This window comes from Cyphellophora attinorum (genome assembly GCF_001299255.1).
Source record: "Cyphellophora attinorum strain CBS 131958 chromosome Unknown Contig38, whole genome shotgun sequence".
NCBI lineage: Eukaryota > Fungi > Ascomycota > Eurotiomycetes > Chaetothyriales > Cyphellophoraceae > Cyphellophora > Cyphellophora attinorum.
Genome location: NW_017253266.1, coordinates 132,557 through 159,506, shown reverse-complemented (window position 1 = coordinate 159,506; position 26,950 = coordinate 132,557). Strand labels below are relative to the sequence as shown.

General features: G+C 53.6%; 11 protein-coding genes across 11 annotated transcripts; 5 read left to right on the top strand and 6 right to left on the bottom strand.

The window, feature by feature from the left end:
* Positions 1-212: 212 nt before the first annotated feature.
* AB675_4795 (uncharacterized protein) lies at positions 213-1,817 on the bottom strand (the record flags this gene model as incomplete). Its single annotated transcript, XM_018144959.1, has 1 exon — positions 213-1,817. One exon carries the CDS (start codon positions 1,815-1,817, stop codon positions 213-215), a length of 1,605 nt encoding a protein of 534 aa, XP_017995576.1.
* A 657-nt stretch (positions 1,818-2,474) lies between these two features.
* On the bottom strand, positions 2,475-5,291 carry AB675_4794 (PX domain-containing protein; the record flags this gene model as incomplete). The annotated part of the gene is made up of 3 exons (XM_018144958.1): positions 2,475-2,702; positions 2,788-4,360; positions 4,423-5,291. The coding sequence occupies 3 exons, from the start codon at positions 5,289-5,291 to the stop codon at positions 2,475-2,477; spliced, it is 2,670 nt and encodes an 889-aa protein (XP_017995593.1).
* Positions 5,292-6,138: 847 nt separating this feature from the next.
* Positions 6,139-7,202, bottom strand: AB675_4793 (uncharacterized protein; the record flags this gene model as incomplete). The annotated part of the gene is made up of 4 exons (XM_018144957.1): positions 6,139-6,389; positions 6,440-6,563; positions 6,608-7,002; positions 7,052-7,202. 4 exons carry the CDS (start codon positions 7,200-7,202, stop codon positions 6,139-6,141), a joined length of 921 nt encoding a protein of 306 aa, XP_017995558.1.
* A 681-nt stretch (positions 7,203-7,883) lies between these two features.
* AB675_4792 (U3 small nucleolar ribonucleoprotein imp3) lies at positions 7,884-8,450 on the top strand (the record flags this gene model as incomplete). The annotated part of the gene is made up of 1 exon (XM_018144956.1): positions 7,884-8,450. One exon carries the CDS (start codon positions 7,884-7,886, stop codon positions 8,448-8,450), a length of 567 nt encoding a protein of 188 aa, XP_017995567.1.
* A 1,450-nt stretch (positions 8,451-9,900) lies between these two features.
* Positions 9,901-11,641, top strand: AB675_4791 (putative MFS-type transporter; the record flags this gene model as incomplete). Its single annotated transcript, XM_018144955.1, has 2 exons — positions 9,901-9,924; positions 9,977-11,641. The coding sequence occupies 2 exons, from the start codon at positions 9,901-9,903 to the stop codon at positions 11,639-11,641; spliced, it is 1,689 nt and encodes a 562-aa protein (XP_017995535.1).
* Positions 11,642-12,746: 1,105 nt separating this feature from the next.
* Positions 12,747-14,280, top strand: AB675_4790 (Metallocarboxypeptidase A-like protein; the record flags this gene model as incomplete). Its single annotated transcript, XM_018144954.1, has 3 exons — positions 12,747-13,095; positions 13,226-13,797; positions 13,819-14,280. The coding sequence occupies 3 exons, from the start codon at positions 12,747-12,749 to the stop codon at positions 14,278-14,280; spliced, it is 1,383 nt and encodes a 460-aa protein (XP_017995549.1).
* Positions 14,281-15,820: 1,540 nt separating this feature from the next.
* Positions 15,821-16,699, bottom strand: AB675_4789 (Bacilysin biosynthesis oxido BacC; the record flags this gene model as incomplete). Its single annotated transcript, XM_018144952.1, has 2 exons — positions 15,821-16,344; positions 16,396-16,699. 2 exons carry the CDS (start codon positions 16,697-16,699, stop codon positions 15,821-15,823), a joined length of 828 nt encoding a protein of 275 aa, XP_017995595.1.
* Positions 16,700-16,837: 138 nt separating this feature from the next.
* AB675_4788 (Phosphatase DCR2) lies at positions 16,838-18,509 on the top strand (the record flags this gene model as incomplete). Its single annotated transcript, XM_018144951.1, has 2 exons — positions 16,838-17,651; positions 17,788-18,509. 2 exons carry the CDS (start codon positions 16,838-16,840, stop codon positions 18,507-18,509), a joined length of 1,536 nt encoding a protein of 511 aa, XP_017995577.1.
* A 38-nt stretch (positions 18,510-18,547) lies between these two features.
* On the bottom strand, positions 18,548-19,863 carry AB675_4787 (uncharacterized protein; the record flags this gene model as incomplete). The annotated part of the gene is made up of 2 exons (XM_018144950.1): positions 18,548-18,855; positions 19,020-19,863. The coding sequence occupies 2 exons, from the start codon at positions 19,861-19,863 to the stop codon at positions 18,548-18,550; spliced, it is 1,152 nt and encodes a 383-aa protein (XP_017995606.1).
* A 1,597-nt stretch (positions 19,864-21,460) lies between these two features.
* Positions 21,461-23,029, bottom strand: AB675_4786 (uncharacterized protein; the record flags this gene model as incomplete). The annotated part of the gene is made up of 1 exon (XM_018144949.1): positions 21,461-23,029. The coding sequence occupies one exon, from the start codon at positions 23,027-23,029 to the stop codon at positions 21,461-21,463; it is 1,569 nt and encodes a 522-aa protein (XP_017995551.1).
* Positions 23,030-24,876: 1,847 nt separating this feature from the next.
* On the top strand, positions 24,877-26,760 carry AB675_4785 (Phosphorus acquisition-controlling protein; the record flags this gene model as incomplete). The annotated part of the gene is made up of 2 exons (XM_018144948.1): positions 24,877-26,239; positions 26,285-26,760. 2 exons carry the CDS (start codon positions 24,877-24,879, stop codon positions 26,758-26,760), a joined length of 1,839 nt encoding a protein of 612 aa, XP_017995538.1.
* Between the last annotated feature and the right edge of the window lie 190 nt (positions 26,761-26,950).

The following is a 26,950-nucleotide window of genomic DNA, read 5'->3' as shown; positions in this document are numbered from 1 at the left end:
GGGTGTCCGTGGAGCCATTCGCTAAGGAGGTGATGCCTGATATCGTTTTGGACGGCGCATGTGAACGACAGCACGTACGGGAACGAACACCGAAATGCGTTTTGATAGAGGACAGTGTCCTCGAGCAAAGTCCACGCAGCGGCTGAAGTCGTGATCATACGCTTGGTCTCAGCTTTGGACCGGAGTCGTACCGAAATCGTGCAAAGTTCTCCCTACGCAGTCTGAAAACCTGACTTTATAGCAGCGAAACCTTCTGCGACGTCAATCGTCTCATCATGGAGATGCGAATACAGCACAAGGCTCAACACCATCGTCGACGGCCGATCCCTTCGAAAACGACCTTTCTCTCGGTGCCCCAAAACTGAAGGATGAGCTTTCGAGAGGAACGAGCGCCTGAGCCGCTGTGCTGACCGATCTGCGTTTCTCAGGATCTGGTATCGTCGTGGCGGATGATATTCTGTCAAGAGCATCTTGCGCTGCCATTGCCTTCTTGAGAACTGCCACCACCCTATCAAAACAACAGCGGTGATTGTGGTGGTCAGAACAGCGTACAGCCATATCCACTTCGACACAACCGTGTCTGTCGAGGTGCTTGGTATGAACTGGAAGAGGTTACTCCCAAAACAGGTGGCGATGAATGTACCGGGCAGAAAGACCAAAGTCACCCAGGCGATGATTCTCATATCTGCACTATCCCTCCGAGTGAGCTTTGCGATTTGCTTCGAGTCCTCTGCAATTTTGTTCATTGCTTGGTTGTGCTGCAAGCTAGTTGTTGCGATGTTCATCGTGATAGAGTTATCGCGTTGTCCTATCAAGCTGTACACAGTTTGCACTTGCGCCTTGGTGCGGGCGTCGAGGACACCAGATAGCGCATTCGCGCCGGCAATCAGTTGCTCGAGATAGTCGATTCTGCCTTGAACTGTATCCATAAATTGTGGATCCTGCTCGCTTCCCGGGGCCTCGACCGTAGCCCGCATTGCTTTGATGAGATCGAGGGCCTTCTGGCTCGTTTCAAAGGCCATGTCGCAGAATGACAATGTCCCGGTCACGCCAGTCAACTTTCTTGTGATGGAGTGGAAATCGAGCGTCCTCAGTCTATTCTGAACATCCCTGTCGAGTCGTCTCTGGCGTTGTGGATCTTGGCTGAAGCCATGCCTCATCCCGGTTTCGTACTCAATGTCTTCTATGCCAGCTGCTCGATTCTCCAGAAGCACGGCAAAGAAGTGCACACGGAGCTCAAGCAGAAATAGTGGAACAAGCATTGGATCCCCGATTAGCTGCTTGGACTGTTGCAAGCAGGTCACCAGCTTCTGCACCTCGCGCTCCTGCATCCCATTGATCAGGCCCAGCGTACTTCTACTCTCCGGATCATAGGTGAGAGCGATGCAGAAGTTCCAATCACGGGATCGTGCGCCTCGCATCAAGACACCAGCTGGGCCAGTCGTTGACTTGAAGGGAACACTCAAAGGTAGACTGCTCAACATCATCCGAAGGAGCTCTGCTGGCATGTTCCATTGCGTTCGAATTGCTTCAAACGTGTTCTTGGAAAAAGGAAGCGGGAGGATCTTCGCATCAGATTCGTGCTCTTCCGGAGACCCGATAATGAGTCTCAATGACGACCTTGCCTCAGCTTGCTGGGAAGTATGACTGCCTGCTGAGTCCTGAAGCAAACTGACAATTTGGTGCTCGTCAACATCCCGCTCCGTGTACGTGACTGAACCGTCAGGATGCTCGACGAGTTCGATGTACCTGTTGCCATCGCGGGGTTGGAACTTTGTAGGATCGCTAAGTAGCTGACTGTAGTAAAAGTCGAACATCTTACACCGCAAGGTAGATTTGCTTGTTTGCGAGGCGCATTTCGCAAGGCAGGATGATGGCAACGAGGTAGACGCGGAGGCTACTCGGGTTTTGAGAAGTTTCTGTCTTCCGTAGCGTGGTTCTGAACGCTGGTCTGAGCCATTGTGATGCCCAAGCCGGTAAGGCTGCAGGTTCTATCGGTTGCAGGAGGGGCGCCCAGTCGGTATCTAGAGAACTTTGGTGCCATATGCAGGAACTTTGGATTGCATGCAGCCGAGCAGCACCTAAGAGGATGCTGGAGGCTAATGCACATCGGCCACATGGCGGATTCAGCAACGTGCCTCTTCACTATGATGACATTCGCAGAAGTCTTAAAATTGGGAGAGAAAGTAGAGAACGCGTCGCCATCGATGATCGTGGGGGAGGATGGAGATGTCGAAAGAATTCTTTTGGGTGAGCTACCGCGGCTTCCAAAGCAACCAATCCCATACCCTGATCATCCCGGAAGGAGCGATCCGCTAAAAGATCAAGCCAGGATATGTTCGCAGTTGTTCTGCAGTTCTCAGGCTGGATGCGTTGCATGCTTGAGCAGGAGTTCGGGCACTCCCAACATCGCTCGGTGTGCGCTGATTTATGACGATAATTGTGACAGGCGGATGCTGCACGTTCGAGCGGCCTCACTCACTCAGAACCATCCGCAGCATAGCCAAGAAGCCTTCTCGCATCTTTAGCACCTCTTCAACATCAGGCTTTACAGGTTCGCCGGCTCTTGCGCGAAGTCTGTCTTGTGTCTTCTGCCGCCGCCGCCTTTCCGCCTGAATGGGATCGAGGTCGTCATCCGCCTCTTCATCACTGCTGTCTTCTGCGTCATCTTCGTCTGAGATGCGCATGTCTGCCAGGTCGGACTGGTAACATTTTGTTAGTTGGGTTCTCGAAAGGAGAGTCGCGAAAAGAGAACATAGGGCAGCCACAGGGCCGGGATCAACATACCTCATGCAGGCCAAAGTCGCTACTCTTAAAAGCACCTCCTGGCAGACCCTGATCGCCTCCTGATGTACCCTCAGCAGCCATCTTCTGTCTCGTCTTATCAGAATGCCACTTTTTCCTGTCCTCTTGCCATTTGATGAGCGAGTCGATCTCGACTATGCATTTCTCTTTGTCCACTTGGCCCATATCCAATGCGCCTTGGAAGATTGCGTTCATGTCCAATTTTCCGCCCGTAGGTCCTGTACGTAGAAAGTCGAGAATTCCTTCAATCCAGCCCATTAATGCACCGAATAGGCCGTTATCGTGTGTGTGAACTTCGTGGATGAATTTGTACAGGTTGTGCTCATGACGGGCGCAGACGTCGATGAACATCTGGACTGTCTGGTTGGGGTCGGCAGCGACGTCCTGTCGCTGCGCAGATTCGATGGTTTTGATGACATCGTCGGCAAATACCGCAAAGTCTGTGATACTACTGTAGACGTTCGCTGACTTGTACACCCGTACAAGCGGCTCGTAGAAGATGGTGAAAAGATCTCTGAAAAGCTTGAGTGTGGTGGGTTCTTCTATCATATTGGCCATCATTGCCTTGTCGCGCTGTCTGGTCATCAGCTTCAGCAGCTGCTTCAGACGAGAGAACAGTTCAGCGCCTTCCCGGAGCTCCTGGTCGGTGTTCTCGACGGCACTATTCCATGCCACATAAGCATTGAATACGGTGCCAATCTGCTGGTGGTTTAGCTCAGGTGTGAGCAGTTCGGATCGCAGTATTGCCACGACGATGTCCACCTGGTCCGCTTCCGACTCTTGTCGAATGACAGCCTTGACGTCTTCATCGCTGTCAACAAATTGCTTGATTTTGCCTACCAGGACCGGATCACTAATTTTCGCGGAGAGGTCGTCGACTGACTTTTGAAGTTGCTTGATACCATCATGAATGGCCTGAGAGAAGATTCGCTGGAGTAGTGACCTCGTTCCGAACGGCTGCGCCAGGAACAGATCCAGCACGCCGGCCATGACCGCCGCTGGGTTGGCTATCCGAATTACATTCTTCAACATGCCGTAAGGCACGAGCGAGTGTATTCGCTTGAACTGTGCGAATAGTTCCGGAGAGTTGTCTTCGGCCAGGAAGAGATGGTACAGCGTCGCTGCCACTTCGATACGTAGCCACTCTGCAAATTTCTGATACTCTGGGCTCAGCTCTTGAATCGTATTCTTCGCCTTGATCTCGGCAAACAATTTCGTCAGGCCATTTCTTTCGACAATGTCGCGACGGAAACGTTCCATATAGATGTCCAGCTCGGCTGCACGCTTCCGTGCAATTTCGTAGAATTGTTTCTGCTCCTCGATGCGACGCTCGTCCATGACTTTCCGGCGATCGATGTCTTCCAGCTCTTCCTCGTTCAGCTTGACAGGGTCAGCCGTCAGAAACTCCTCGATTGATTTCGACTCCGCTATCTGCTCGTTTTGTAGAATTGTGCGTAGAAATGCACGTAATGACACTCGTTGGTCTTCTCGGTGTAGCTTCACAGGATTGGGACTGCCGCTTCGCTCGTCCAGACTAGGGCGCGGCGACGACCGCCTGATGAGCCACCAAGAGAGCTTTTTAGTCGGCGATGCGCACTCGGCATGAGATTCCTGGACGAAGAGTCCTCTGCTGCGGCAACATCTCGACCTGTGTCCATGGTGGAGACTGACGAGACTGACGATGCATCGTCATCGTTGCCACCGGAGAAACCCAGACTAGACATGGTGGACGACTTGTTCTTCCTCGGCAGTGGTTGCAACACCTTGCCCGGCATCTCTGTCCTCAAACGCTTGTGTAGTCGCTGGAAATCTCCAAACCTCCGTCCGATGTAGAAAGGATCTTTCTCTGGCCTTTTCACGCGGATCAAGAATTCGGCGTGCTGATGATACCGCACATGTCGCTTGACGGATGTGGTCCTTACGCCAGCAACATTAACGTCCCAGTTGTGGATATAGTTGCCTTCTGGCACATTGTTAACCAACCCCTGTTCATTCGCAGATCGGTCCACGATTTCCATCTCTTCGAAACGGATCCGCTCCTCGTAGCCAGAGGCAGTAGGAACGCCGGAGACCATCATCAGCTCGACCAACTTCTCGCATTTCTTTGCCAGTTTCCTCCTCTTGGTCTCCTCCAGCCGATCCTCTGAGGAAGAAATGTACTTGCTGGCGAATGACTGCAGGAAGACCTGCAGCTTGTCCTGCCAGAACTCCTTCTCCTTCGCTTGGTCAAGAAAAGGGAAGTTGCGTACATGGTTGACGAAGATGTAACGTAAGATGGGGAGCTCCGAGTCCACGGGAGCCACCTCTCCGAGGGGTGATTGGAATGGTGCACCGAATCGCTGTAGTGCGGTCGGACTGTTGAGCTCGTTGATCTCGTCATGGACTTCTCTGGATATGAGCTCCCGCTTCAGGTAGTGCTCTTGCTTGCCAGTCAACAAAGCGCCGTCTGGCGGGATCGACTTCTCAGACTGGTCGCGGTGCAGCATAACTGGCGGGGCTGGCGCAACAGCGGAGCCGTTGGTTGGCAACGCGCCTGTGAAACTTTTGCTGAGGCCATCGTCGTTGTGGACGAGTATGTGCGTTTCTACGGGACTGCGACTTCGGGCACGCAAACAAGGAAGTCCAGAAGGGGATATTCAACGATGGGTTTCCGGTGGGGGAGATTTCCCAGTTTCAGAGAGATGACATGACGAATGTTGGGCAATGGAAAGGGTCTGAAGGAGCGTATGGGGACTCAGAGACTAATAAAGATGATGATGGTGCAGCAAGCAAAGTCAACATCACCTGCACGCGTCCTGTGCCAGGTTGCCTGGTCTCGACGACATGTCTATACCTCGTGCACTTCAGCGCAGACGTAATTGCAGGCGCAGATTTAGCGAGTGCGTCATGCCGAAAATACTCGATTTAAGCATGGCGGGTCCCTTGGCCGGGTGAGATACAGCCAATCCAAGCCGTGGATGATGCCCATAAAACATGCTTCAATGGGCCTCCGCTCAGCTAAATCGTTCAGGCGGCCTCCAAGCAGGAGTCGACTGGAGCTTGAAGCTGACGCAACACTCTCTCGGCGTGTAAGAGACTTTTTGTGTGCTATTCAAGGAATAACTCTCACGACGGCTTCAAAGAGCAAATCCACACGGCAATGGGATTGCGAGCCACTTCACGATTACAGCATGCATGCAGCGCTGTCTACCGCCGAAAGGCAACCGAATGCGACTTCAAGCAGAGAGCATGAACTCACATCGCTGGCGCGACACCGATGTGTCCAGTTGCCTCGCAATATGCTGCCCTTTTCAGGCGGACAAGGCATCTGTGATTAAATCTGCATTGGATATCCTACACTAAGTGCCATCCGGCAAGAAAGACTATCGCACAGAGCAACCACTCTGTGAGCGGCTGGACGACTGCAGCGCCGTCTGCTGGCCCAGGCCCATCTGGCCCCAAATTGCCCGAACCCGGGTTACCGGGATTGAGTATATTATTGCCATCGCCATCCTGAGGCGGATCCTGATCGTCGTTGCCTGCCGGTGGAGGAACAACAGTCACCGTGTCGTCCGTGATCACTTGGCCAGCTGGCAGACGGATGGCTGCGTTTCTCACATCATAGGGCAGCAGAGGGTTGTTTCGTAAGTCGCACCGCGGCCTGACTTGGCTTTCGGCAAGGTCGGTGCTGCCTGGTATCGAGTTCGTGATCCGATTGGTAGATCAGTGATGGTATAGAAGTCTGAGCCATTGACCCGGAGTGCTTCATGAAATGAGACCTGGCCTGTCAATCACAGCGCTTCAGAAGTCGAGCTCTACTCACATTATACGCTCCTCGAGCGACGCCGTTGAGACAATCGGTTAGGTCGCCACCGGCAGCACAATCACCATTGTCCGCACCACCATTGCCCACGAGACATTCGGGCCACACCCAGTTCACGTGCTTGACAGTGCTTCCACTCTCCTGCAACATGATCTGCTGACAACCAGCATCCTGCTCGCCATTGCTCATGGTACCGTTGCAAAGGAATTCCGGCGTGTCGAAGACATCTCGGTCCCAGCCTTGGAATGTGCCATTAGAGATAGTCAGATTCAGACCAGTGGTAGTGCTCGTCAGGAAGATGTTGATGCCTGCGATGCCCGCCCGGAAATTGTCTGGGAATGGAGGTATCGGGACTCTGCCATTACTCGAGACCTCAATTGATAAATGCAGGGTATCTGTCGCATGTTCAGCATGAGTCCCAGCTAGTGGTCAACTTCCACCTACCGCCACCCATTGGTGTACCAGGCTGCGGTGAATTGATTATGGCCAGCCCGCTGGTAAAAATCTGACCATTGACCAGCTGGATCCCTTGCGCGCTGGTTCTTGATGCATAACATGCCACCAGAAGCGCCCAGCGCGATCTGAAGACATGCATGACTGTCGCGTGTGACCAGATTGACGACCGAAGCTAACGGCCAGGAAAGCAGGGATACTTAACATGGTGGGAGAACGTCGGCACGGCCGCTGTGGGAGTAGCTCGAGGTAGCATACCCTAGTAGTCAGGCAATCTACATCTTCGTGGATAGTCGGCATATGAAATCCCGCATGAACCACTTGTTACATGGGAGCTCAAGCGAAGGCTTCAACGGGCAGTTCGTTAGCTCGCCCAATGACCGCAAATGCTCGAGCTGAAACTGGCGAGGAAAGCCCTCCCTGATGCATCACTTGCGACTCACCATGCGTCAGCACTCTAGCGAGCAGAACAGACGCTCTGACAGTAGTCCTGAGCATTAAAGTGATGCTGAGCATCATCGGATGCTTGCACGTGCTCGTGGCTCGTGATGGCAGGTCTGCTGATGGAGGGTAAGAACAAGCTGTCGGGCGGAGAGAACCTTGGAACCTTAGAACGTCAAGACAGCTTTACGTGCCCAGCGTTTCGGGGGCGGATAAGAAATCCGGGCTCCAGCCCCACCATTGATGATCTGCAACAACATTTTTGCTCGTTCAAAGATCATGCCTCGAGCCTAGCACTGACCGCAATGGAGGACTCGAGAACCCAATTTTGACCGTCGACCTACGATCCCTCTTTACACTCGGCCTCTACTGGACCGCCAGCATGGTTCGAAAACTCAAGCATCACGAGCAGCGACTCCTTCGCAAAGTCGACCTACTCACCTACAAATCCGATTCATCGAACCATCGCGAGGCCGCAGTGCGACGGCGCTATCATCTTACTCAACCTCTGGACTACTCGAAGTACAACGCCCTTTGCGGCAGACTGCGACAGCTCGCACACCTACTCTCGAACCTCGAGCCAGACGATGCATACCGCAAGCAGACCGAAACTGTCATGCTAGAAAAGCTCTTCCAGATCGGCATCCTGAAGCAGTCCAGGGAGCAGGGCGCCGGACTGTCCTCAGTAGAGAACGATGTCACGGTCTCGGCGATCTGTCGACGGCGGCTAGGCGTGCTCATGGTTCGAAGTGGAATGGTTGAAAATATCCAGACTGCACACAAATTCATCGAGCAGGGCCATGTCCGAGTCGGCACAGATGTTGTCACAGATCCGGCGTATCTCATCTCGAGAGGGCAGGAAGATTTCATCACGTGGAGTGAGGGAAGCAAGATTCAGCGACAGGTCGCCAACTATCGGAACAAGCTGGATGATTTCGACCTCTTATAGGGCCAACGAGTCGAGAGATCTCCTGATTATCGTTCGCGAAACAAAGGGTGGCCGGTCCTTCACATCCAGAAGTGCTGGTGTGGCGAGTTTGTCACAGGCCAGGGCCCCCTGCGTCCCAGTTGTGCTGCGGCTGGATCATGCGCAGGACGGTCTTGAAGGCAGCATCACCATGTGTCTGCGCGAACCTCCAAAATTTACCCCAAAGTCTACCACTCTGGGCTCAGACCAAGCTCACGAACTTGTCGACCAGGTCTTCGATCTGGTCCAAAATCTCAACAATCTGAATGGAAAATATTCAGCCGGACCTCAGAGCAGGCCAATGAATCTGCGATCATGCGGAAGTCGCCAGGATACAGCATTTGCGCCTTAGCCGAGATATATGAGCGAAGCGACAACGAATCTAATAAGATAAGGCAATGACGAGCTTCATCGAAAGATCTGGTCAACCTAGATTTGGAGCACGTAGGTCTATTCATTACCTCCGCCTCTCTGACCTTCAGCTACTTCTGCCGACGATATGGCAAGAGCATGCTCGGCAACTTTCGCTCTGATATAGGAACAGAGTGATCCTAAAGGAACCCCCTCAAGGCACGATCGATATGGCATCCGCAACATTGCCGAAAGTGTCTGCCAGACGTGCCCGCCACAGCGCGAAGAATACCTGCACAGTGAAATAGTGTGGGGCAATTCCGCGATGGCACGATGCCACGACTACCAAGCTTTAGCTTATCTCTGAGCTATGCAAGCTTCGAGCAGTCGTATGGCTATGCTTTTGCATACCGGGGTGGTACAAAGATCTAGAGATCAGAACAAAATCAAGTTGAGAATGCTGTGTCCGACCGGGTGTACAACACCGCCTCGAACAGGTCTTCATCGCAAATTCCAGTCACGCGGAAGTCGTGCAAGTAGCAACCCCGAGAAGGCACCACAATTACTCCTTGCCTGACACCACAATCAAGTGTCGAATGTCTGACACATGACACTCGTGTCGGGCGCTGTCGCAGAAATCTCAACAGCCGCAACGTCGCGTTCAGAGGGCACGAAGAGCAGCGTGACGATGCAGATGTTGACTCTGCTCTACTTGCCGTGTCTTTTGCCGAGGACGAGGAAAAGGGTCTTCAGCTAATTCCACGTTTTTCTAACGCTTCGCTTCCAATTGGCATGGGAAAATTCCTTTCTGGGCGATCGGCGGGCCAAACGGCATGTCAAACTTCCCCACACCAATCGACTGGGGCCCCGGGCTGTCTAGTCCTTTGACACTTGCAAGGGTAGCACGAGATGCCGCGCAATACCTCCTCAAGCGCCGGCCAGTACGGAACCAAGCTAGTGGTGCAGCTTCCGATCATTGACATGCTTGATAATCTACACAGGTCTTCACTTCGCAAGTCTTCGCATCAGCGTGCGCATCATTAGTTTCGACCTGCGGTGTTCATCATCAAAGCTGCCCAGCATGGAGATGAACTATAGCTCGAGAGTACGCTGCCATCCCAATCGATTAGGTGCACACTTGCTGACATGCTATACAGGAGCTGCGTGAGCTCGAAAATGAGCTCGGCACGGAAATCCTTCCTGGCACAGAAATCATGCGAGACACAGGCACGCACCACTTCGTCAAGACAGGTGATAAGAACCATCGAGTCCTTGTCCCACAGCCTAGCACGGATAAAAACGATCCACTCAACTGGAGCCTGAAATGGAAATTGATTACTATCATCTCGGCCTCCATAGTCACTTTCACGCAAGGATTTGGCCCGCTTGCTTTGGCGCCCATGTTTGAGGACTATGTCAAAGAGTTCGACTGCACGCTGGCGCAGGCTGTACAATTTACTGGTGTCCCGATCTTGATACTCGGCTTCAGCAACTTTCTTTGGGTGCCCATTAGTACCTCTTTCGGCCGCCGTCCGGTCTACCTCGCCTCCCAATTGATCTGTCTCGCATCATGTATCTGGCGCGCGAAAGCGACAACATACAACTCTTTCATGGGTGCTTGCGCACTGAATGGAGTGGGAGCGGGCCCTGCTGAGACGATTCAGCCTGCTGTCATCGCGGATATTTTCTTCCTCCATGATCGTGGAAAGTGGAACACTTTGTACTGGGTGGTGTACATGGGGTCTCTCATGGTCGGCCCTATTGTGTCTGGTCCGATGGCCCTTACTGTCGGCTGGCGCAACTTTTGGTGGCTGAATGTGGCAATACTTGCATTCAGCTTCCTCCTGGTTGTGTTTGGCTTTCCGGAGACTCGCTGGCATCGTGTTCACCCAGGCGAAAAAACCGCCAGTCCAAGCTCCGTCAGCCCGCCAAACGAGAAGGTGGCTCCTAGTACACAGCCAGCAGTCGAGAATAACGCTGACAAGTCGGCCGTCAGCGCTCAGGAGGACGTCTCTCAAGTCGAGCGCACTGCCTCGCTGACTCAAGTCCTCACCGTCGACGATCCATGGCTTGGTCGAGGTGGCCCGAAGAAACTACAATGGGCACTCTTTCAGCCGAACGCTCATCCTTTCAAGTCCATCTTAATGGATCTGTGGATCCCGTGGAAGCTGATGTGCTTTCCGATCGTACAATTCGCATCCTTCGTTGTCTCCTGGAGCTGTTCGTCATTTTTGACTCTCAACCTCACGCAAACCCAGGCGTTTGCTCCACGAGGCTTCACTTCGCTTCAAATAGGATTCATGAACTTTGCCATCCTAATCGGAGCAATGATCGGCCTCGCGACTGCAGGGCCGCTGAGTGATTGGGTCAGCGACTACTTCACTCGACGCAACAATGGCATCCGTGAGCCGGAGATGCGCCTCGCCGCCATGATCCCTTACGTGGTCATTATGTACCTCGGGAACATCATTGTCTCTGTTGGGTACGACAACAAGTGGCCTTGGGAGGCAATCGTTGTCATCGGCTTCACCTGTGCAGGCATTCAGGTAGCGGCGCTGCCCAGCATTGCGAGCACCTACGCTGTCGACAGTTATAAGCCTGTGGCTGGGAGTTTGTTCGTCAGCATCACGGTCAACAAGAATGTATGGGGATATGGCTTCAGCAAGTTCATCACCAATTGGGCTGAAGAGGACGGTTTCGTACCGCCGATCATGACCAACGCGAGCCTGATCTTGTTGTGGTGCTTGTTTGGGATTTTGTTCTGGTACAAGGGAAAGACCTTCAGGAGGTGGTCTAAGAACTCGAGCATGCATCTGCTTTGAGCCAGAGTCATGTGTTGTTCCTAGCCCGGGAGGAACTGTTGAACCTCGTCAGTGCCTCTGGGCAGCCAGAGGCTGGCTCGTCCGCTGTGCATCGAATGCGATCAATTCTAGGGGTGGCAAAATGGCCTCGCAAAGCATTTTCCATGGCCCAGGTTTATACTCACTTAGGCTCAAGCTTGAGCGCGAAAGAGAGCTCTCAAAAATTTGTTGAAGAGGCATTTCGCACAATGCAGTAGGGAACGTTGTCCTGTCCACAGTGAAACGCATCATTGTAGACCGTCAAGAGGGAGAAGACGAAGAAGCCCATTGCCAAATATACTCGCATGCAAAGTAGTCTCTGTCCGAAATGAATCATGCATACGGAGCAGTAGAGCCGGAGTCTGCCTGGACCAGACCATGGATACTGGACCGTGGTCTACCTCCGGATTGACAAACAGAAGTCCCAATTAGGCAGGAGGCCTGCTGTTTCCAGTGGCCTATATGACCTACTGTTACAATAGTGGCTGCTCTGCTGCACAACATCATAGACCCAATGGTCCATCACTGTTGCAAATCTCGAATCTCAGTTCCACGCTCCCGCGATGCCTGTACCTGCATCAGTTCTTCTCTGATTGATCTCCTCGCAAGCAACTTCGTGATGCTGTCAAATGCCCCACCTCCGCCCCCTCACACCAAGACTCAACCAAGCCGCTTACTTCCACGCCATTGCACATCACCCGTGCTTTCACACCTGCCCTTGCGCAGCACAAGAAATGCCATGGCCTGACTTAGCATGCTAAAGGAAGGAGCGCATCATCTCATCCCTGTCGAATCTGTCAAATGCCGTCACTTTCGATATCGGTTCCTGGATTTCAACTCGGCATGCTTGTTATCGCTATGCTGAGGCCAACTCGATGTCTCGATGCGAGCCATGCAAGACACCAATTCTCACATCGGCCAAGACAGCTGATGCTACCTGCCTTGTTCGTCCGCGATAGAACAAGCTGGCGGGCCCTCCGCGACGCAAGGTAAGAGCTGAGTGATATAAGGTAGGCTAGGTTCCTTCAGCTTAAACGAGATGGAAAGACCTCCATCCCACCAATATTCCTAGATATTCATTTTCAAGATGAGGGCAGCAACCATCGCCGGCTTCTTCCTGCCGCTCGCCGCCAGCATAGCTCTCCCTCGTCCAGACAAAGTAGACTATGAAGGTTACAAAGTCTTCCGCCTCAACACCGAGCACGGCTTGGCACAAGTACAGGAAAAGCTCTCGACGATCAACTTCGATCAATGGAATATCGATAGTTCTCGCCACATCGACATCTCTGTCTCGCCAGAGCAGCTGGCAGCGTTTGAGGCTTTAGGTCTTGATTTCCATGTCATGCATGAGAACTTGGGACGGTCACTTGCGGAGGAGTCAGCTGTCAAGTCCAAGTATAAGCGCCAGATCAACGATGACGCATGGTTCGATCAGTGTAAGTCCATACACCAGGCCCGGAGATGCTTCGAGATATTGCGACGCTGGCCGAGGCATGAGCCACGTTGCGTCACGTGGGAGAGGAAGCGCCGTCATTTTTGCTGATAACAAATGCTGATACCACACAGACCATCCTTACGCCGACCACGAGCAGTACTTCAAGGACCTACAGGCAGCCTTGCCAGACAATTCCGAATTTATCACATATGGCAAATCATACGAGGGACGCGACATGTTCGGCTTGCATTTGTACGGAGTAGATGGACCAGGAAAGCCCGCTGTACTTTATCACGGCACAGTACATGCTCGAGAATGGATCACTGCCATGGTCATCGAGTACATCACCCTCCAGCTTGTGACAGGCTATGGCGTCGACAACGTGACTACGTCTTTTCTCGACCGGTACGATTTCTACATTCTGCCGTTCGTCAACCCTGATGGCTTCGTATACACTCAAGAAGTTCAGCGTTTGTGGCGAAAGAACCGCATGCCGCCGCCCCCACCACCTGCCAATCAGAGCTGCTTCGGTCTCGATGTGAACAGGAATTGGGACCAGGAATGGGATGGCAACCCATTGGGCGCATCTCCAAACCCGTGCAGTCAGACTTATCGAGGCGAATATCCGTCAAGCAGCCCCGAAAACCAAGCCTTGACAGCTCTGGCCGACAAGCTCGGCGCCGGCGCAGGCATCAAGCTCTTCGTAAGCAATCCTCTCTCCTAGATCTGCACAACCTCCGCCCCATGCATCCAAAATCCGCCGTCCCCACGCGCACCTCCCCCAACTAACTCCATACCACACAGATTCGACTGGCACTCCTACGGCCAATACATCCTCTACCCCTGGGGCCACAATTGCACCCTCTGGCACTCCTCCTCCGGCGCCCACCAACAACTCGCCGCCCTCACCGGTGACGCCATCCGCACCGGCGCAAACGGCACTACCTTCACTTTCGGCCCCTCCTGCTCCACCCTCTACGCCACAACGGGCAGCTCGATCGACTACGTGTTTGCCAAAGCCGGCGCGAAGTATAGCTATACGATCGAGTTGAGGGATACGGGTGATTACGGGTTTGTGCTGCCGCCGGCGCAGATTAGGGGCGCGGCGGAGGAGCAGTGGGTTGGGCAGCAGGTTATGCTGAGTTTGCTGGATGAGGTGTTGTTTGATGGGGAGGGGCCTGCTTGATTAAGAACTCGAATGTGAATGTGGAAGGGGTTTCTTTCTGTGCGGTAGGGGGCTGAAGACAGTGCTCTAGCAGACAGGCGGTGAGAATGGAATGGCCAGACCTGCCCAGGTACTGAGCAAGGTGATATCTCTGGCAAACGGATGCGCGTGGGTACGAAGAGACTCAATGAGAGAGGCAGTAGAGGATCTGCCAAGTACACGGTAAAGTACATAATCTAATGACATTGCCACGTCGGTAAGGTACAAACATACATATATCACACCGCAGAGGCTCGGGCCTTTAGGCTTGTTTGTCTGAACTTCTGCTAATGTCAAGCATACCGATAGCAGTACAGGCCCGCCTCATTGACGTGCGAGAACACAAGCCGACGCCCGAACGGATCCGTCATGAACGCTGGCGGTGGGCGCACGAGCTGTGGCTGGCCCGCTCCCCCTGCTTGTTGCCCAGTATAGGCTGTCTGGCTCACTACTGGTAGACTCTGGGCCAGTGCAGGCAGAGTATGGCTCACTGCCGGTGGCGTCGTCCCCAGAGCGGGCATCTGTCTGATGATTGTGGGCTGGTGGATCTGGGAGTATGCTGGCGGAGGATCTACCGGGACCGAGACCGGGGTTGCAGGGTCGTGATGATCGGATTGGTGAGTCCCAGTATATTGACTTGATGACTGACGGGCCTGCTCCTCAGCAGAGGCAAGAGATTAATTATGGGCTAGATGTCGGGCAGCCTCCGTAAAGTACGTTGGGTCGGATGGCTTAAAGGGTGATGGAGACATTCCGTATCTTGTCCTGGGCTTGGCTCGTGGTCTTTGGCGTTCGGTAAGGTGATTGGAGGCGGTGTTAGTTCGCGGCACATCTTACAGAGGTCTTCATTTGTACTGTTCTCTGGCTGCGTGTAGGTATATGTACTGCTGGGTGGCTCGTTTCCATGGGCGAAGTTGTGGCTGAACAAGAACAACAAAGCTGACGGACAGATGGATGACTCGCATGAGGCGTAGCATAAGCAATCAGAGGGACAGCCATAGTCGAACAGTGCGAACAGTTCGTGGGCTGTTTAACACAATACGCTGAGGTCGACAGCGATCGCATTTATTTCCCAATATTCTCTATCCCTAGGGCGCAACTTCGTCCTGGTCAGAATGTGTGTCTCTGAGCACCTGCCGTACGCTTAACACCTCGAGGAAGGAGCGAGGGATTGAGCTTCTGACGTGATGTACTTACCTGTCATGGGCGATGATGTGTCCGTGACAGATCTCCAGGGAAGGAGGACTTCGCAGGAAGGTGCGTTGTGCATCCGACACTCATCTGCGGCTGGGGATACATCCAGAGTAAGGGTGCTCACACCCGTTTCTTGAAACTTACTCTGGATGTATCTCCAGCCGCAGATGAGTGTCGGATGCACAACGCATGTGACCGAATTGATGTTGGAGGACCTGTAATTGCTCTTGAGCAGTAGATGTGATGCTGTGCGAGTGCTGTGACAGCTCTGTCGTTCCGTTACTCACACGTGCTAGCTCGTGAAGAAAGCACTGTGTGCTTAAATCTTCTATACTATACTAGCCCTGTCAGGGTAGAAAAGTCGACCACTTCTCCCACCATCTACCCTGATGGTCTGCGCAGTGATCGAGCCTGAGAAGTTGTCGCTCGCAAGAAACAGACAAGTCCTCGCCACTGCCTGTATTGGCACTGCTTCTGCTTGAATTACTGTCGAAAGTTGTTTCCATTTGTCGTCAGGGTCTTCTTCCACTTCCTTCCGGAACTGAGGTGTATCGACCACTCCAGGCGCGATGAGGTTGACACGGGCTCCCTGTTTGATAGTCATAGGGTCGGCTGCAAAGGATTGTACCAATCCGTGAAGAGCGGCTTTGGAGGTGGCATAGTCGACATTGTTCACGCCCCATATCCCTGCCTCGCTACCAAAGACGATCAGAGATCTGTTTCGCATGCTTTTGTGACAATCTGGGAGTCCTCTGAGCCATTCTCGGCAAACTAGGAAGGCGCCTTCAACGTTGACTCTCAAGGTTTCGCGGAACTGGGTAGCCGGCATTTCAGCATTCGAAGCATGTTGCTCTTGGGATGTTGTCAGATAAGTGCGATGACAATCATCTCAACATGACTGACCGAGAAAGGAGAGATCCTTGCCCGCCGCATGTACCAAGCAGTCAATCCCTCCGAAAACTACCCGCGCTTTCTCGAAAGCAGCAGCGACGTCTTGCTCATCGGAGATGTCTACTTGCACTGGCATAAATTTGTCCTTCCGTCTCGACCGACTCTCTTTGATATCGACCGCAGTGACACTCGCTCCCGCGGCAAGAAAAGCCTCAGTAATGACTTGCCCTATCTGTCCAGCAGCACCTGTGACCATCACATGAGTCCGCTCGAGGCCTAAGCCCAAATCGAAGGCCGGCTTCTCTTCCCGTGCCATCTCGACCTTGCGCAGACACTTCGTACAGAAGCAGAGAACAGAAGATCGTCAGGCAAAATACGAGACAAAGTCGACTGGAATGACGTCATACCATGATTCGTATCTGATGTTTTCACAATAGCAACACCATTCCAAAGTATGGCTACTGGCGGCCCCACTGTGCTCACAGATCTTACTGTTCGAGTAGTTGGCACAGTCACGCCTCCGTCGACAGCAGAGCCAAGCCATTCATGGCGTCGTATAGAGAAAGCACTCTATCTAGACTCCTCTCACCAGCGTGGGTGGCTGTATGTGGCGGTCGCGAAGTGGAAACAACTCGCGGACTCCGACCTGGTGATCACTGACATAAGGATCGGTGAGCGACCGGGCGATGTCGATGCAGGTCCCGAATGGGAAAGCCGTCCAGCCGGTATATGGTTGCAGCGCAACCCAATCGAAGACGATGTTTGTAGGGCTGTGACAGATATCGACGTCTTATTCGGCAGCGATGCAGTCGATCCACGGCCGAGGTGGACGCTGACCCAGTCGCCGCTTCGTCTCGATGCTGACCCGACGGTCCCCAGCGCAAGGCTCACTTTCTTACGGGGCAAGGCGATTGGCAGGCCTGTCGGGCCCGATGTGCTCAGATTCGATGGAAACGGCCGCTTCAAGATTCTACAGATTTCTGACACCCACATGGTCACTGGTGTCGGTGTGTGCGATGACGCTATCGACCCTGACGGAAACGACCTCCCAGATTGCGATGCTGATCCATTGACTGTGCAGTTCATGAAGCAGGTATTATACTTGGAGCGGCCCGATCTCGTTGTTCTTGCCGGAGACCAGTTGCACCATGACATTCTCGACTCTCAATCCGCTCTTTTCAAAGCTGTTGCTCCTATGATCGAGCGATCAATACCATTTGCGGCCGTGTTTGGCAACCATGACAGTGAAGGAAGCCGAGCACTCTCACGTAAGTGTATTTGACCTGGAGCCCACCCTGACCACGGGTCAGACAGCGTTCAGTCTTCAATCTTCGCGACGGAATGATGTAGCTTTGCCTCGCAGCATGATTCCTCAACGGCGAAAATCCTACTGACCATGATCAGGCACCGCTCAAATGTCGATACTACAGAGTCTTCCTCACAGCCTCTGCAAGCCGGGACCAGAGCACGTTGATGGCGTCGGCAACTTTCACATTGAGATATTCGAGCCAGAGCCATCAGAGAAATCACTCGCAACATTGTATTTCCTCGACTCACATGGTCAGATTCCGAGTAAAGTGCACAACCCTGACTATGCGGCTATCCAAAAGAGCCAGATCGACTGGTTCACAAGTAATTCGCAAAGGATACGAAATACACGTGGCTCAGACAAAGGGAGCAGTGGGCATGACTTGTCCCTAGTCTTCCAACACATTCCTCTGCCAGAGTTCGGCGATCCAAATCTCATCATCCGCAGTGGCCACCGCAGGGAACCCACCGAGGGCCCGCGTGTCAACTCCCACTTCTACGATGCCCTACTTAGCGAAGGTGTCTCCACGCTGGCATGCGCACACGATCATTTGAACGACTTCTGCGCACTTCTCCCACAGCAGCCAGCTGAGGACCATGGGAAAGCTCGACTGAGGGGTCCTTGGCTGTGCTACGGGGGAGGCTCGGGCTTTCAGGGATATTGCTCATATGGAAGTAACCGTTATCACCGACGCATGCGCGTCTGGGAATTGGATTCACGCACCCAGAGCTTGCGAACCTGGATGCGAGTCGAATATGCAGCTGAGAGAACCGAAGAGCTATTGCTTGTGAGGCACGGTGAGATCGTACAGGAATGAGACGGTGCTGATCAGACCAAGAGAAGAGGTCTCCTTCCCTACCGCGTAATCTCCTCAACCCACTCCTCGATCTTCGGCTCGAAAATCCACCTCCCCTGCCCAACGCCGCCATCTCCGCTCCAGATCTCCTCCTTGGGCAATTTATCTCTCACCTCCTTCGGTGCTCTGGCATTGTTCATCCTCATCGTCTCCTTCAACAATCTTCCCACCCTCTCCTTCCTCTTTCCCTCCCACTTCTCCATCACTTTTAGCCATTCCTCTCCGCCGTTCTTCCAAACTTGCGTGACTTTCTCGCTAGCCATTACAAGCGCTAGACTCCACCCATCCTCAAAGGCCTGGTTCGCGCCTACTGATATAAGTCAGCCGTTCAAGCTCACGGAAACGAAGAACATACCTTGGCCCATAGTAGGCGGCACCGCATGCGCAGCATCACCAATAACGACAACCCTCCCCACCTCAGAATGCCACTTCGGCAACGGCGGAACCACATAAAACGGCCATGTCGAATACTCTCATCCTCAATTCCGCGCGCAGCACTCTGCATCAGCGCCGAGCGGCCCTCGACCCCTTCGAGCAGGAAATTGCGCTGAAAGGCACGATCGGAGTTGATGCGCGCCCACTCCTCGCGTGATTGTTCTGGATAGCGGCGCTGGGTGCCGGCGAGGAAGTCCGTGGCGGTGGGGTTTTGCGGGGCGAGGAGGAAGGGTGGTTGAGTGTTGGCAGGAGTTTCGCCGATTGGTTGATTCAGAGTCAGGTCCTTGGGGAGAGAGGATGTGTCCAGAGCCGAGAGCGGCACGGCGCCGGCGACAACGAGGATGCCGGTGTAGGTTGGCGTGGATTGGGGGAAGAGGGAGGTGCGAATCCGAGAGTGGATGCCGTCGGTCGCGAGGATGAGAGGATGGGTTCCTTGGGCGCCGTCTGCGAACTCGATGGTTGCTGATGAGGCGGTCTCGGATGCGATTGAGATTACCTTCTTATTGTACTGGATGGCAATGCCTCGTTCGGCACAGGCATCCTTGAGTGCTTTGAGGATGGTGTTGCGGTAGATGCGCAGGGCCTTGTAGCCAAACACGTCCTTCGACCCCAGATACTGCTGGTCGGTGACCTTGCCGTCGACCTCGACGAATTTGACGGTCTCAAACTCCCAGCCTGAGCTGACGACTTTCTTATACACGTCGAGCTTGTCGAGGATGGAGAGTGCATTGGGTGAGAGCATGATGGCGCCGGCGAAGCGTTCCGATGCGGTAGCGGCTTCGTAGATGGTCGAAGAGATGCCTTGGGCGTGCAAGGAGAGAGCAGCACCCAGACCGGCCAGGCCGGCGCCGACTATTGCAACGGTGCTCTCGGTCGACATGGCTTTTGGTTGTGTGACGGAGTCGGCAGAGGACGTTTTTGGTAGGCGCGGTTTTGTGAAAGGAATACGTGCGTCTAAAATTTTCATACGCCAGATCTTGTCTCCGGACGTCGTTATCACCGTGGACGTGCAAGTCGTCAGAATTTCCGGAGCGTTGTGAATGCCCGTCTCTGGTCAGTAGACGGTTGCTACTTTCCACGTCTCGAGGGACGTGGACGCCATTTTATAGCTTTACACTGCCGAGCTCATTTGAGCTTCGGCAGGCTTACACCGCCGGCTCGCAGAATACTCCATACGTGGCACTTGGTGCCTCGCTGTCGGCCTCACGCTGTTGGTGATGCACGAGCGACGGCCGAATGTCGATAATTTTGGGGGCATCTCCGACTAGCAAGTCGGAGCCGGTCAACCTCGCTGCAGACTGAAGCAGGACGATGCCGAAGGCGACAGCAATGTCATTCTAAATCATGAAGCAGACGTAGTTTCGGCGTTACGATGCATTTACGGAGTGCTGCGATTCTTATAACGGCAGCCCGTGCAGGTTGTGTTTGATCCAGGATGCTGTGAAAGAATGTCGTATGACCAAGGTTCGAAGAGCACTTCATACCGGAGATGGATCCAAACTTTGATTCGGATCCGGGCGAAAATTGCTAGGCGCCCAACGCAGGGGTGAGCTACCACATCGGCGCCGGGCTTCGGTCTGGCTCGTATGTCCAGGTCACCACGACTGCCTATTGTAGTCGGGAAATCGTTGCGAAGGCAGAGCGATTGTATATAGGTATATGTGACCGTATCTGTCGACATTTGTGCAAAGCATTCAACATTCAACACGAAATTGCCAGAGCGTCACTTCCACTGCACACCTTTCGCAACAAACTTAAGCGTACACGTAAAGCATCACAGGCAGAAGATCATGTCAAATACGCAACGCAATATCCTGATTTTAGGAGCGTCCGGGAGAACAGGACGAATAGTTGTCTCGCAGGCTCTAGAACGAGGATTCACAGTCACCGTCCTTGTGCGCAGGGCATCGGTCTTCGAAATAAGCCAGGGTCTGAGAATTGTCGAGGGCAGCCCACTTCAGCTCGATGACCTCAAACGAGCAGCGGCAGCCTCAGGGCCTCTTTCAGCGATCGTCTCGACGCTGGGCCAGACGCGAGCCAGCGGGAATCCGTGGAGCAAAGTCACGTCTCCGCAGACGCTCATGACCGATGCTACCAGAAACGCCATCGAGGTTGCGAGAGCTCACAGCATTCCGAAGATCGTGATCATGTCGTTATTTGGTGTTGGTGGGTCTTGGAAGAATATGAACCTCATGATCAAGGGAGTGTTTCGCCATTCGAATATGTGGCAGACAGTAGAAGACGGCAATGGCGTGGACGAAGTTGTCAAGGCGAGTGGTCTCAACTTCGTCCTTGTAAGATCCACAGCTTTAATGGGTACCGAGATAAAGCCTGTTCAGCAGCTCGGCGAGAATGGAGAGAAAGCGGGCTTCATGCCCTCGATATCGCCGCCTTCCGTCGCCGGCTTCCTGCTCGACGCGGTGGAACGCAGCATCTGGGATGGCCAGACACCTGTGGTATCGAATTGAGGTGCATGCTCAGGAGAAGGCGATACCCAACTCGTTGCCATAGTCGAATTCGAAGGGGAAGTCCGCCAAGTTGGTCCACGAAACATCGTTGCCAGGTCCTGGCGTCCATCCGGATGCAGAGTCGGTTGGAGCTTCTTTCTGTGAAGCCACAATGGGAATGTCGTTCCGCTGCAGCTGCAATCGACAAGCTGCAACGAGTTCCTCCAGCGCATCGATGACGTTTTCCTCGCTGTACTGAACCGTATTGACGGAGTTGAAAACGATGGTAAAATAGCTGAGTTGCTTGACATCGCTACCGAGCCGACTCACGCGTCGGACCATGGGTTCGAGTGACTCTTTCACTGCACGAGTTAGACTGACGCGGTTGTGTGACGGCTTTTTGAATGGACCAGTATTTGGTCCTTGCGTATCTGGTAAAGACGAGTTCGAGATGCGCTTGAGCTCCAAACAGATGCCGGAGATTGACTGATGGAGTTCGCTTCTGTAGAGATTGTAGAAGAAATCCCAGTAGCCTTCCGGTCGCTCCACGCCTAATTCAGAGTACTTTGGATCAAACAAATCCTGGTATATATCCAGCATCAGGCACGACTGTAGGTAGCCGGCCCGCGCCTCCGCAAATTCGCCGCTCTTGTCACTCGCATGCGCGAATGGAGCGTAAAGATGCATGAGGGGACGCCGTACTGAAATGTCAAGCTCCATTCTTGCCATAAGTCGCGACGGCACCTTGTGGGCCGCATCATTTTGATGACTGAATCGCAGTGGTGGTGGAAGGGTGTCGAGTATCTTTTCGAATGACCGTGTGTGGCTGAGAACATGAGCATAGTCAAGACTATTCGTTGAGTGAAGATCTCGGCAAGCGTGTAAGCGGTCTTTGGCGGACTCCGCCAGGACACATTGGCAGAGGGAATCGGTCCACTCATCGAGAGATCTAGGGGTTGGAGTTGGGCCGTGACTGTGCAGTTCGGCGTCATTGATGTTAAGAGGCGGCTTGGTGCTGAAGCTAGGAACCATACAGGGCATGTTGCGTAGTATAGACAGCATCATATCTTCCTCGACGATCGTGTACCATAGTCGACGACGCAATTCTGCTTCAAGAGGTGTGTATGCTTCGGCCAGTTCGTCAGGATCTTTGTCCATCTTCAGGATCAAGCAATGGCGGAGAACGTCGCCAGACGCTCGCCACAGATCGTTATGCTTATCCAAGCGCATCCAGCGCAGTAGAAGGAACAACAACTTCGTCTGTAAGGTGGAGACAGTGTAGTACTTCTTCGAGCCCATGCTCTCGAGAAACTGTTCCATATACAATACCGTCATGTCTACAATGGTGCCATTCTGAGCTCGCAAGACATCTTGACACTCATTATTGATTCCCATCATTGCACCCATACAAACTACCGCCAGCATCTGTACCACAAAAGTTGAGTCTTGTTGAGGGGCCGCAGCCGGCGAGAAGAACTCGTTCAGCTGCTCGAAGAACGTGTTCCGATGAAGGATACGGAAGCAATGCTCCAGATTATCGAAGTACAGCTCACTCAATCGAATGCAGACATCTAGCCAAGAGTTAGTCGTGGCTTGCATGGCCGACGCTTGTCACTTCATCGTCTTCCGATAAGAGCGACCTACCTTGTGGCGGGAGGATAGCAATGAGACTCATCAGACTGAAACACTGCGCCCAAGATTTGGTCGACGATGATATTGTTTGATAGAGTTGTGGAGAAGTCGTAAATCATGAGCCACGTTGACGATTCTCTGACTTGCGTGCTCGGACCCTAGAGACCGCATGAACGCTGCCGCATCTGGAAAGACGACGGCATTGAATCGATGGCGGCTGATGGATGGCGAACGAGGGCCATTCTCTTGTCCTCTAGCGCTGGTCTGCGCTTTCTGTCCTTGGATGATGCTTTCGAGCTGAGTCACACGCTGTTCAAGTCTTTCGATGACGCCAATGCCGGGAGGGGTGACTGCATCGATGGGAATTGCCTGGACAGGAAGCGCGTCTCGGTTCTGGTCCTGCTGAATTAATGCATACCGAGGACGCTTGGTGACGGGCTCGCCATCGGACGACGGCCTGCGAGGCTCAGGGATTTGCCCATCTTGATACGCACATGCCGCCTCGTTACCTGACCGCTTACATTGACCACACGGCAAGGTGCGATCGCAGCGCAACTTTTTCTTCCGACATTCTAAGCAAGATATTACAGGTCGTGGTCTCTGCTTCTTGGCAGAGTTCTGCACAGGTGATGCATCGTCCATAGAATTGACAGCTGAGTTTGACACAGGTGGCTGACCACACAACTTCAGGACCCCCACACTTTGGGGCAAGCGAAATGATTTGCTACTTCAACTTTGAATGGCAGAAAACCGAGTGGGATACGATGCTGTAGCGTCCAACTCCGAGAGAAGGTCCTGCGCTCGAAGGAGCCACAGATTCTCACCTTCCCGATGGCGTTCTGGCGGAAAGGAAATTTTCCAAGGTGTTCCTGACCGATAGGCACAACCCGGCTGAATTGCTTCGAGAAGCGCTTGTATCGAAATTGGGCGGGACCCGAGACGGGAGTGAAAACCTTCAGGCCGAAACCGAATCGAGGTCGTCTGTGGATGCTGTGGTGTCTGTAATACTGACGTCGCAGTGGTGTGGGAGCAAAAGATATCCCGCGGGAGTCATTCAGATCGAGTAGGTCAGACCGTCCACGGGTAACTTCGAGGTCTGGCGCTTCTGGCTCTACTTGGTGGGATTAGAGTCCGAAGAGCCTTGGAATTTATTCGTTGTATCAGAAAGGGCAGACACTACAGCCCTGCTCATAGCCATGCAGTCAAAGTACCGTAGCAGATCGTTCGAAAGCTTTAAGCGATCGAACAGGATTGAGGTTTCTTGCATCAGGCACCACATTGATGCCGAACGCCTTGCCAGGGTGTGCGTTATTAGGGTTAAATAGTGGTGGCAGCTTCCAAGTTCGGGGCATGCCATAGGCGGTAAGAGCGACGGGGCTAGGCTGTGGCTTGCATCGAGCCATGTCCGAGCTTCGAGATTTCTGCGAGTCAATCCCAACCCCACCGTCGCCTCCACCAAGACCTCGAAGTCAACCTGCTCTCATCCATCCACGTCTTTTTCTCGGCGCAGATCAAAGTTGACGACAACAGAGTCTCACTGTCGATTACTGACACTTCAACGTCGACTCACGCAAGTGATCGCACGACCTCACTGTTAGTGGTCAGCTACCACTCGTGTTCGCGCCAGGACAATCGAGTTTCCATCACCTCCGAGGCTCCTCGGCCCCCATACAGCCAGACAGCCCCTCCTACGAAGTCTTCGACACCACCAGTCTCTGACACAATGAACCTGTGAACGATACTGTCGCACCCCTCTCGACGCCCGCAGCCCACCTGCGGGCGGACCGTTCACCACATCATCTCCGAATCTGAACATGCCGCAGGAGCAAGATTCACACTCGGCGATATGGCCAGAACACATGCAAGACCAGCAGATGGGCGCTGGTGTGGGCGCGGAAGATGATTTTTCCAAGTTCCTCGACCTCGACACCGACTTCCCTTTCAGCCTGGAAAATGGCAATAGCGGCATCGACACGCCCATGGGCCGGCTGGCCTTCAGCACGCCTGTGTCGCAACAGCCACAACCACAGACCATGCACTTCGAAGGCCAGCCCATGTCGCTGGATCTGTCTTCAGCGGCGGACCACATGCAATTTGGTACTCCACAGCACTATCAGCCATATCAGCAACAATACCATCAAGTTCAGATGCCACCGGGCTACAGTGTTCCGCCCACACCAGTCAGCTCTGAGATGCATGCCGCAAAGTATGGCCAGCATATGGACGGAGCCGCTCAGTTGATGTTCGAACGACAGCAGGTCTCATTCACGCCACTAGTCTCACCAGCTCAGACACCCCTGACACATGCATACGGCGTACCGCAATATGGTACGGCAGATGACTTCTTCAGTCCGCTCACATCTCCCGCCATCGAAGCACAACAGCAGGCTTTCAGCTCAGCGAGGACAACGGCTTCACCGGCTGATTTGACTGCCGAGACCTCGACCAAGCCCACGTCTGCGCCTCGGACAAGCAGACGACGAAAGAACAGCACTTCGACCCGCGCTGCGACCAGGAGTGTCAAACAGTCACCAGTGGTCAAGGCCCAGGGTCGCCGTAGGAAAGCTTCGTTGACCAACATCCCACCTGAGCAGATCAATCAGCTCCTCAGTCAGAACGGACAACAGCAAGGTCTCCCGCCGCATATGCTGCCAGGCACGGCTGATACGAGTGGCGACTCCGTTTCTCCTGAACCTTTGTCAGAGTCGCTAATGCGGCCACCTCCGGTACCTCATGCCGACAGGTCCCCGTCTGGTCTCGGGTTGAAGGATCAGTCAGGGAATGGTGTTACTCCCTTAACCCTGATGTCAATGCCAAGCAAGCAGGTGCCAGGCAAAGGTCTAGAAACTTTGACCATACCCGAAGATAGCATGGAGGACATGATGCTACCCGACGCCGCTTCACCAGTCCCTCCTGATGCGCTGGATCAGATGGAGGACAACTCATCGACACCGACGGTGCCCGCAAAGTCGGCAAAGACCAGTGCTCAAAGTACTCCACGAGGGATGTTGCCCAAAAGTAGCACGTCTGACGGTTTCAATAAGCCCAGCAAGGTTGAAAGCAGGCCTGGCACGGCGCGTGGATCAAAGAAGCGGGCTGGCACCACCAACGGCATTGTATCCCCAGCTCTTCGGCCGAAGATCTCACCCAACATCAGTCCCCTGGTTCCTTCCTCAGGTCAGTCGCTTCCAGCGTCTGTGACTTTTGCTAACAACACTGCAGGCGCCGGCATGCCCCATCTGTCGGCCGAGACAAGCGCACTTTATCTCGCATCGAAGTCCAACTACCAGAACATCATCGACGGTACGCATCTGCCTGGGGTATCGTATCCTGAAGCTCTTGCCGAAAATCTAAGCTCCAAACGAACATCCCACAAGATCGCCGAGCAAGGCCGCAGAAATCGCATCAACCTCGCCCTGAAAGAGATCGAGACTCTGCTCCCGGCATCTATCACTGCGCCAGCAATCAAGAAGGAGAAGGAGGCCGAAGGCGCGGCAGGTAAGTCAGCGTCGGCAGCGGCAGCACAAGGCGCGAGCAAAGCTTCTACGGTGGAGATGGCGATTGTGTATATCAAGAGCCTGCAGGCGGAGCGCGATGAGGCGAAGGCGGAGAGGGACAGCGCGATGGCCAAGCTGGCGGAAGTCGAGAAGGAGTTGAGGGAACGGGGAAGCAGCGGCGGCAGTACGACTTCTGATTGAAGTTGAATTGTCACTGCAGGGAGGTGTTTAGAGATTCAGTCGAAATGAGACAACGCGGCCTAATGATCTGGTAATGGAGACGACTGGGAGGCGGTGAGCATTATTGCATCAGCAGGAGTTCCGTGAAGTAAAAATTGGCGCGATGATCAGGTACATAAATCGAACTGGTTTGGACAGGGTCAATTGGCCA